Source organism: Tachypleus tridentatus, chromosome 9 (genome assembly GCF_004210375.1).
Source record: "Tachypleus tridentatus isolate NWPU-2018 chromosome 9, ASM421037v1, whole genome shotgun sequence".
Classification (NCBI taxonomy): domain Eukaryota; kingdom Metazoa; phylum Arthropoda; class Merostomata; order Xiphosura; family Limulidae; genus Tachypleus; species Tachypleus tridentatus.
In genome coordinates, this window is record NC_134833.1 from 5,445,011 (window position 1) to 5,456,882 (window position 11,872).

The following is an 11,872-nucleotide window of genomic DNA, read 5'->3' on the forward strand; positions in this document are numbered from 1 at the left end:
GCACGAGTCGTGCAGGTAGCTACGTACATGACAGCTTTGTGTGAGGCCCGGCATGGCCAAGCGTGTTAAGGCGTTCGGACTCGTAATCCGAGGGTCGAGGGTTCGAATCCCGGTCGCCCCAAGCATGCTCGCCCTTTAAACCGTGGGGACGTTATAATGTGACGGTCAGTCCCAGTATTCGTTGGTAAAAGAGCAGCCCAAGAGTTGGCGGTTGGTGGTGATGACTCTGGTCTTACACTGCTAAATTTGGGACGGCTAGCGCAGATAGCCCTCAAGTAGCTTTGCGCGAACTTCAAAACAAGCTTTGCGTGAAATTCAATAAATAAACAAAGAGAAATATAAGTTAGGGTTTCAAATATGTAACTAACAGCACTAATATTGCTAATGTAATAAGTTTTCTTAATATTACAAATTACACTAGCCTGAAATATGTATCTTATAAAACAACAACGTCTAAACAAATTGTTACTTTGAAATTTTCCAACGCTCTCTATGTTTAAAGTAAGGTAGATGTGAAACTCATTAATTATATTTGATGAGTTGTTGAACATAAGATTTTCATGTTAAAAAGTAGAAAAAACATAATGTTTACCACACAGTCTTAATAAAAAATGAGAACTTATGGTTTTCGTTTGTCTTTTGTTCGACATCTGCACGGTCAGTCGCCGCTTTAGGCTTAATAAAACGGTGAAAGACAGATATTTTATTTCGCAAAGAAAACGAAACAAATCACTACATTTCAAATCATTTTCTCGTATGGAGCGAGATGGCACTTGACACGCTCGAATCGAAACGCATTAGATGTTTTGACACAGGGAAATGTTTACATGTTATTACAATAATGTGCTATTGTTTCATAAACTTAAATGTAACAAGAACATTGTACGTGTCAAACTGGTTTTGGGTTTAAGATTAAAAGCTTTGGATCAACTGGTTTTGTATGCTCTAAATATATACAGACTGTTTGGTATTTGTCGTGCCAGATTTTATAACTATACCAACAGAAGTTCAAGTTAATGATGACACAAGGTGAAACTGTTGAGTTTAGAAAATTCAATGAAGTATGTTTTAAAAGTCCCAAATTACATGTGTATCCACTTCACTAATTACATGTGTATCCACTTCACTAATTACATGTGTATCCACTTCACTAATTACATCTATATACACTTAACTAATTACATCTGTATCCACTTAACTAATTACATCTGTATCCACTTCACTAATTACATCTATATTCACTTAACTAATTACATCTGTATCCACTTAACTAATCACATCTGTATCCACTTCACTAATTACATCTGTATCCACTTCACTAATTACATCTATATACACTTAACTAATTACATCTGTATCCACTTAACTAATTACATCTGTATCCACTTAACTAATTACATGTGTATCCACTTAACTAATTACATGTGTATTCACTTAACTAATTATATCTGTATTCACTTCACTAATTACATCTGTATTCACTTCACTAATTACATCTGTATTCACTTCACTAATTACATCTGTATCCACTTCACTAATTACATCTATATACACTTAACTAATTACATCTGTATCCACTTAACTAATTACATCTGTATTCACTTAACTAATTACATGTGTATTCACTTCACTAATTACATCTATATACACTTAACTAATTACATCTGTATCCACTTAACTAATTACATCTGTATCCACTTCACTAATTACATCTATATTCACTTAACTAATTACATCTGTATCCACTTAACTAATCACATCTGTATCCACTTCACTAATTACATCTGTATCCACTTCACTAATTACATGTGTATCCACTTCACTAATTACATCTATATACACTTAACTAATTACATCTGTATCCACTTAACTAATTACATCTGTATCCACTTAACTAATTACATGTGTATCCACTTAACTAATTACATGTGTATTCACTTAACTAATTACATCTGTATTCACTTCACTAATTACATCTGTATTCACTTCACTAATTACATGTGTATTCACTTAACTAATTACATGTGTATTCACTTCACTAATTACATCTGTATTCACTTAACTAATTACATGTGTATCCACTTCACTAATTACATCTGTATTCACTTCACTAATTACATGTGTATCCACTTCACTAATTACATCTATATTCACTTCACTAATTACATCTATATTCACTTCACTAATTACATGTGTATTCACTTCACTAATTACATGTGTATTCACTTCACTACTTATATCTATATTCACTTCACTACTTACATCTATATTCACTTCACTAATTACATGTGTATCCACTTCACTAATTACATGTGTATTCACTTCACTACTTATATCTATATTCACTTCACTACTTATATCTATATTCACTTCACTACTTACATCTATATTCACTTCACTAATTACATCCGTATTCACTTCAATAATTACATCTGCATTCATTTCACTTCAATCTCTTACGTCGTTTGTGAAACTTTCTTCAAGTGAAACTGATTAGACATATTATGATCGTGTTTCCATAACAACCTGGCTTTGCTAAAATCTATGTTTTTGTGTTTTTACTGAATTTCATTGTGTCCTATGTAAAGTACATGGTTATATTTCCACTTCCCTTCATTGTTTTATATAAACTATATAGTTATGTTTCCATTTCCCTTCATTATTTTATGTAAACAACGTGGTTATGTTTCCACTTCCCTTCATTATTTTATATAAACTATATAGTTATGTTTCCATTTCCTTTGCTGTTTCATATAAACAACTTGGTTATGTTTCCACTTCCCTTCATTATTTTATATAAACTATATAGTTATGTTTCCACTTCCCTTCATTATTTTATATAAACAAAGTAGTTATGTTTCCATTTCCCTTCATTATTTTATATAAACAACGTGGTTATGTTTCCATTTCCCTTCATTATTTTATATAAACAACGTGGTTATGTTTCCACTTCCCTTCATTATTTTATATAAACTACGTGGTTATGTTTCCACTTTTCTTCCTTGTTATATATAAACTCCGTGGTTATGTTTCCATTTCCCTTCACTGTTTTCTATATACTTCATGCTTATGTTTCCACTTCCCCTCAGTCTTTTATATAAAAGAAATTGTTATATTTCCACTTCCTTTCATTGTTCAATATAGGGTACATTGTTATTTTTCCACTTTCTTTCATTGTTTTATATAAACTACATGCTTATGTTTCCACTTCCCTTCATTATTTCATATAAAGTGCATGGTTATATTTCCAATTCCCTTCATTATTATATGTCAACTGCATTTTTATGTCTCCACTTCCTCTCATTGTTTTTTATAAACTACATGGTTATGTTTCCATTTCCTTTCACTGTTTTATATAAACTACATTGTTATATTTCCACTTCCTTTCACTGTTTTATATAAACTACATGATTATTTTTCCACTTTCCTTCATTGTTTTATATAAACATGTTTGCATTTCAACTTCCCTTCACTATATTATATAAACTACGTGGTTATGTTCTCCCTTCCCTTCATTGTTTTATATTAAAACGCATTGTTATGTTTTCATTTCCTTTTATAGGTTCATATCAAGTACATAGTTATATTTCCACTTCCTTTCCTTGTTATATGTGAACTGCGTCGTTATGTTTCCACTTCCCTTCACTCTTTTCTATATACTACATGCTTATGTTTCCACTTCCCCTCATTGTTTTATATAAGCTACGTGGTTATGTTTGCATTCCCCTCATTGTTATATATAAACTACATGGTTATGTTTCCATTTCCCGTCATTGTTTTAAATAAACTACATTGTTATGTTTCCCCTTCCCTTTATTATTTTATATAAACTACATTGTTATGTTTCCACTTGCCTTCATTGTTATATATAAATTATATGCTTATGTTTCCACTTCACTTTCATTGTTTTATATGAAAACAGATTGTTATATTTCCACTTTTCCTTATTGTTTGATATAAACTACATTGTTATATTTCCAATTTCTTTCATTGTTTGATATAAACTACATTGTTATATTTCCAATTTCTTTCACTGTTTGATATAAACTACATTGTTATATTTCCAATTTCTTTCATTGTTTGATATAAACTACATTGTTATATTTCCAATTTCTTTCATTGTTTGATATAAACTACATTGTTATATTTCCAATTTCTTTCATTGTTTGATATAAACTACGTGATTACATTTTCACTTCTCCTTATTGTTTTATATAAACTACATGGTTATGTTTCCACTTCCCTTCATTGTTGTATATAAACTACATGGTTATGTTTCCACTTCGCTACCTTGTATTATATAAACTACGTAATTACATTTCCACTTCTCCTTATTGTTTTATATAAACTACATGGTTATGTTTCCACTTCCCTTCACTCTTTTCTATATACTACATGCTTATGTTTCCACTTCCCCTCATTGTTATATATAAACTACATGGTTATGTTTCCACTTCGCTACCTTGTATTATATAAACTACGTAATTACATTTCCACTTCTCCTTATTGTTTTATATAAACTACATGGTTATGTTTCCACTTCCCTTCACTCTTTTCTATATACTACATGCTTATGTTTCCACTTCCCCTCATTGTTATATATAAACTACATGGTTATGTTTCCATTTCCCGTCATTGTTTTAAATAAACTACATTGTTATGTTTCCCCTTCCCTTTATTATTTTATATAAACTACATGGTTATGTTTCCACTTCGCTACCTTGTATTATATAAACTACGTAATTACATTTCCACTTCTCCTTATTGTTTTATATAAACTACATGGTTATGTTTCCACTTCCTTCACTCTTTTCTATATACTACATGCTTATGTTTCCACTTCCCTCATTGTTATATATAAACTACATGGTTATGTTTCCATTTCCCGTCATTGTTTTAAATAAACTACATTGTTATGTTTCCCCTTCCCTTTATTATTTTATATAAACTACATTGTTATGTTTCCACTTACCTTCATTGTTATATATAAATTATATGCTTATGTTTCCACTTCCCTTTCATTGTTTTATATGAAAACAGATTGTTATATTTCCACTTTTCCTTATTGTTTGATATAAACTACATTGTTATATTTCCAATTTCTTTCATTGTTTGATATAAACTACATTGTTATATTTCCAATTTCTTTCATTGTTTGATATAAACTACGTGATTACATTTTCACTTCTCCTTATTGTTTTATATAAACTACATGGTTATGTTTCCACTTCCCTTCATTGTTGTATATATCTACATGGTTATGTTTCCACTTCGCTACCTTGTCTTATATAAACTACGTGATTACATTTCCACTTCTCCTTATTGTTTTATATAAACTACGTGATTACATTTCCACTTCTCCTTATTGTTTTATATAAACTACGTGGTTACATTTCCACTTCCCTCCATTGTTTTATATAAATACATTGTTATGTTTCCACTTCTTTTCACTGTTTTATATATACTACATTCTTATGTGTCCACTTCCCCTCAGTGTTTTATATAAAACAAATTATTATATTTCCACTCCACTTCATCGTTTCATGTAAAATGCATTGTTATGTTTCCACTTCCCCTCATTGTTTTATATAAACTACATGGATATATTTCCACTTCCTTTCATTGTTTTATATAAACTACTTCGTTGAGTTTTAAAATGTACATGTTGGCTGGTTGCCTACGGGTTTTCTAAAGTCGTCACGAACGAACTGTACACAGGAAGTCCAGGTGTTGGAGCAGGTGTACTCCACAGACAAAACGAACATTCACGTCTGGGTTCTGTCAGTTGAGTGTTGTTTATTCAGGGTAACGGTATGGCCTCACACGACCAGTTTCCTCGTACTTTTGTGGCCAAATACCTCGGGAGACGAGACGCCCGTGGGCTGTGGGGAATCAAACACACTCGACAACCCGTTGATGACATGGTTGCAGAAGCACGAGCCCTAAAACCAGGGGCTACTTTACCTTTCCTGAAATTGCAAGTATCTCCAGAGGGCGTGACGGTGAGCGAAATGCCTCAGAACACGAACCCTAACTTTGAGGCAGGACTGTTTCCGATCGATTCCATATCGTATGGGGTTCAGGACCTTGTATACACCCGCGTGTTCGCTATGATATACGTGCGAGACAGCACAAACGTGTTTGAAAATCACCCTTTCGAATGTCATGCCTTCGTATGTGATAGCCGGCAAAACGCGCGCGCTCTTACCCTAGCACTAGCATCGGCCTTCCAGGAGTTCAGTAAAACAGTGAAGCAACAAGGTTGTGACAGGAAGCCTAGAAAGTTCGCTATTGACCTACGAAGTGCGGAAGAAATCCAAGCGGATCTGGACGGTAGTCCAGCAGACCACTCCGAAGCTTAATCAGCGTATTTTAGTTTCGTCTATGGTCAGTTTATGGGTCACATGAACTTGTAGAGGTAAAAGAAACAATTCAAGTAAAGTAAGAACGTTAATGAGCTGGTAGATAAACGGTTGAAAGTAACAAGGTTGTACTGCTGGGACTGCTATTATCCATCTCTGATTGAATGGGACATTTGTGCACTTCAACTTTCTGTCAAATAGCACTAGGGTAATCCAAGGTTGTGACAGTAGTTTAACTACTGATTGTGGGAAAGTGTTAAGTTATTACCACTGGATATGGGATATGAAGCCTTTGTCTACCTGATCAGAATCTAGTCTTCATAGACACCAAAACCATGAAGAAAGATAAGATAATACGCGTTAGGTTTATATATAGGAACAACATAAAACTTACGTGAATAGAACCACTTCTTATTAGTTCGTAGCTGTTTTGTAATTGGTTAGAAATCATTAATAAATGTTTACACTTTCAACAAAATGTACAATAGCTACATTGTTGTCTCTGGAGGACACTGATAACAACATTAGCTACACAAAATAATTAGTGAGTATAATTGTTACATTTCTGTTGTCTCTCTATGGCACTGCTAACAATATTAGTTACATAAAGGAATTAGTATAATTGTTTCATTGTTGTCTCTTGAAGACATTGCTTACATGAAAGAATAAGTTAGTATAAATGTTACATTGTTGTTGTATGATCATGGCACTGCTAACAATAGTTATTACATAAAGGAATTAGTTAGTATAAATGTTACATTGTTGTTGTATGATCATGGCACTGCTAACAATAGTTATTACATAAAGGAATTAGTATAAATGTTACATTGTTGTTGTATGATCATGGCACTGTTAACAAAAGTTATTACATAAAGGAATTAGTATGAATGTTACATTGTTGTTGTATGATCATGGCACTGCTAACAATAGTTATTACATAAAGGAATTAGTATGAATGCTACATTGTTGTTGTATGATCATGGCACTGCTAACAAAAGTTATTACATAAAGGAATTAGTATGAATGTTACATTGTTGTTGTATGATCATGGCACTGCTAACAAAAGTTATTACATAAAGGAATTAGTATGAATGTTACATTGTTGTTGTATGATCATGGCACTACTAACAATAGTTATTACATAAAGGAATTAGTATGAATGTTACATTGTTGTTGTATGATCATGGCACTGCTAACAATAGTTATTACATAAAGGAATTAGTTAGTATAAATGTTACATTGTTGTTGTATGATCATGGCACTGCTAACAAAAGTTATTACATAAAGGAATTAGTGTGAATGTTACATTGTTGTTGTATGATTATGGCACTGTTAACAATAGTTATTACATAAAGGAATAAGTTAGTATAAATGTTACATTGTTGTTGTATGATCATGGCACTGCTAACAATAGTTATTACATAAAGGAATTAGTTAGTATAAATGTTACATTGTTGTTGTATGATCATGGCACTGCTAACAATAGTTATTACATAAAGGAATAAGTAAGTATAAATGTTACATTGTTGTTGTATGATCATGGCACTGCTAACAATAGTTATTACATAAAGGAATTAGTTAGTATAAATGTTACATTGTTGTTGTATGATCATGGCACTACTAACAAAAGTTATTACATAAAGAAATAAGTTAGTATAAATGTTACATTGTTGTTGTATGATCATGGCACTGTTAACAATAGTTATTACATAAAGGAATTAGTTAGTATAAATGTTACATTGTTGTTGTATGATCATGGCACTGCTAACAATAGTTATTACATAAAGGAATAAGTTAGTATAAATGTTACATTGTTGTTGTATGATCATAGCACTGCTAACAATAGTTATTACATAAAGGAATAAGTTAGTATAAATGTTACATTGTTGTTGTATGATCATGGCACTGCTAACAATAGTTATTACATAAAGGAATAAGTTAGTATAAATGTTACATTGTTGTTGTATGATCATGGCACTGCTAACAATAGTTATTACATAAAGGAATTAGTTAGTATAAATGTTACATTGTTGTTGTATGATCATGGCACTGCTAACAAAAGTTATTACATAAAGGAATAAGTTAGTATAAATGTTACATTGTTGTTGTATGATCATGGCACTGTTAACAAAAGTTATTACATAAAGGAATTAGTATGAATGTTACATTGTTGTTGTATGATCATGGCACTGCTAACAAAAGTTATTACATAAAGGAATTAGTATGAATGTTACATTGTTGTTGTATGATCATGGCACTGCTAACAATAGTTATTACATAAAGGAATTAGTATGAATGTTACATTGTTGTTGTATGATCATGGCACTGCTAACAATAGTTATTACATAAAGGAATTAGTTAGTATAAATGTTACATTGTTGTTGTATGATCATGGCACTTCTAACAAAAGTTATTACATAAAGGAATTAGTATGAATGTTACATTGTTGTTGTATGATCATGGCACTGCTAACAATAGTTATTACATAAAGGAATAAGTTAGTATAAATGTTACATTGTTGTATGATCATGGCACTGCTAACAATAGTTATTACATAAAGGAATTAGTTAGTATAAATGTTACATTGTTGTTGTATGATCATAGCACTGCTAACAATAGTTATTACATAAAGGAATAAGTTAGTATAAATGTTACATTGTTGTTGTATGATCATGGCACTGCTAACAATAGTTATTACATAAAGGAATTAGTTAGTATAAATGTTACATTGTTGTTGTATGATCATGGCACTGCTAACAATAGTTATTACATAAAGGAATTAGTTAGTATAAATGTTACATTGTTGTTGTATGATCATAGCACTGCTAACAATAGTTATTACATAAAGGAATAAGTTAGTATAAATGTTACATTGTTGTTGTATGATCATGGCACTGCTAACAATAGTTATTACATAAAGGAATAAGTTAGTATAAATGTTACATTGTTGTTGTATGATCATGGCACTGCTAACAATAGTTATTACATAAAGGAATTAGTTAGTATAAATGTTACATTGTTGTTGTATGATCATGGCACTGCTAACACAAGTTATTACATAAAGGAATAAGTTAGTATAAATGTTACATTGTTGTTGTATGATCATGGCACTGTTAACAAAAGTTATTACATAAAGGAATTAGTATGAATGTTACATTGTTGTTGTATGATCATGGCACTGCTAACAATAGTTATTACATAAAGGAATTAGTATGAATGTTACATTGTTGTTGTATGATCATGGCACTGCTAACAAAAGTTATTACATAAAGGAATTAGTATGAATGTTACATTGTTGTTGTATGATCATGGCACTGCTAACAATAGTTATTACATAAAGGAATTAGTATGAATGTTACATTGTTGTTGTATGATCATGGCACTGCTAACAATAGTTATTACATAAAGGAATTAGTTAGTATAAATGTTACATTGTTGTTGTATGATCATGGCACTCTAAGAAAAGTTATTACATAAAGGAATTAGTATGAATGTTACGTTGTTGTTGTATGATCATGGCACTGCTAACAATAGTTATTACATAAAGGAATAAGTTAGTATAAATGTTACATTGTTGTTGTATGATCATGGCACTGCTAACAATAGTTATTACATAAAGGAATTAGTTAGTATAAATGTTACATTGTTGTTGTATGATCATGGCACTGCTAACAATAGTTATTACATAAAGGAATTAGTATGAATGTTACTTTGTTGTTGTATGATCATGGCACTGCTAACAATATTAGTTACATAAAGGAATGAGTCAGTATAATTGTTATATTGTTGTCTCTTGAGGACATTGATGACAGCATTGGTTACATGAAATAATTATTTAATATAATTGTTACATTGTTGTCTACTTATGGCACTACTAACAATATTAATTACATAAAGAAATTAATATAATTGTTACACTGCTGTATCTTGAGGACACTGATAACAACATTGCTTATGCAAAAGAATTAGTGTGTATAATTGTTACATTGTTGTCTCTTTATGGCACTGCTAACAATATTACATAAATGAGTTACTTAGTGTAACTCATAGATTGTGATTATCTGATTATGGTTCCTGTTGACAATATTAGCTACATAAAGAAATTAGTTAGTATAATTGTTACATTGTTTTTCTGTGAGGACACTGATAACAATATTGGTTACACAACAGAATTAGTGAGTATAACTGTTAAATTGTTGTTGTCTCTTTATGGCACTGCTAAGAATATTACATAAAAGAGTTAGTATAATTGTTACATTTTTGTCTGATTATGGCACTGCTAACAATATTAGTTACATAAAGGAATTAGTTAGTATAATTGTTATACTATTGTCTCTTGAGGACTCTGACAACATTGGTTACACAAAAGAATTAGTGAGTATAATTCTTACATTGTTGTTGTCTCTTCAGGGCACTATTAAGAATATTTGTTACATAAAAGAATTAGAATGATTGTTACACTGTTGTCTCTTGAGGACATTGATGACAACATTGGTTACATCAAAGAATTATTTGCTATAATTGTTACATTGTTGTTGCCTCTTTATGGCGCTGCTGACAATATTAGTTACATAAAGGAATAAATTAGCATAATTATTACATTGTTGTTTTATATTTATGGCACTACTAACAATATTAGTTACATAAATGAATTATTTAGTACATTTACATTGTTGTCTGTGTAGGACAATGATAACAACATTGGTTATATGAAGGAATTATTTAGTATAATTGTTACATTGATGTTGTTTGATTATGGCACTGCTAACAGTATTAATTACATAAAGAAATTAGTTGGTACAATTGTTACATTGTTGTCTCTTGATGAGATTGATAAAAACATTGGTTATATAAAAGAATTAGTGAGTATAATTGTTACATTGTTGTTGTCTATTTTTGGCAGTGCTAACAATATTAGTAACATAAAGGAATTACTTAGTATAATTGTTACATTGTTGTATCTTACACAAATTGGTTACATGAAAGAATTAGTTAGTGTAATTGTTACATTGTTGTCAGATTATGGCACTGCTAACAATATTAGTTATATAAAGGAATTAGTTAGTATCCTTGTTACATTGTTTTTGTCTGATTATGGCACTGCTGACAATATTAGTTACATAAAGTAATTAGTTAGTATAATTGTTATATTGTTGTCTCTTGAGGACATTGGTTACATGAAGGAATAGTTAGTGTAATTGTTATATTGTTGTTGTCTGATTATGTAACTGCTAACAGTATTAGTTACATAAATGAATTAGTTAGTATAATTGTTACATTGTTGTCTCTTGAAGACATTGGTTACATGAAGGAATAGTTAGTGTAATTGTTATATTGTTGTTGTTTGTTTATGGCACTGCTAACAATATTAGTTACATAAAGGAATTAGTTAGTATAATTGTTACATTGTTGTTGTATGATGATGTCACTATTAACAATATTAGTTATATAAAGGAATTAGTATAATTGTTACATTGTTGTCTCTTGAGGATATTGGTTACATGAAAGAA

General features: G+C 30.6%; 1 protein-coding gene across 1 annotated transcript; it reads left to right on the forward strand.

Moving 5' to 3' along the window:
• Positions 1-5,725: 5,725 nt before the first annotated feature.
• On the forward strand, positions 5,726-6,840 carry LOC143226914 (low density lipoprotein receptor adapter protein 1-like). The gene has a single exon (XM_076458465.1). It carries the CDS (start codon positions 5,814-5,816, stop codon positions 6,360-6,362), a length of 549 nt encoding a protein of 182 aa, XP_076314580.1. The 5' UTR covers positions 5,726-5,813; the 3' UTR covers positions 6,363-6,840.
• Positions 6,841-11,872: the final 5,032 nt, after the last annotated feature.

Coding starts and splice junctions, on each gene's coding strand:
- LOC143226914 (XM_076458465.1), top strand. CDS start 5,814: ATGGCCTCACACGACCAGTTTCCTCGTACTTTTGTGGCCAAATACCTC.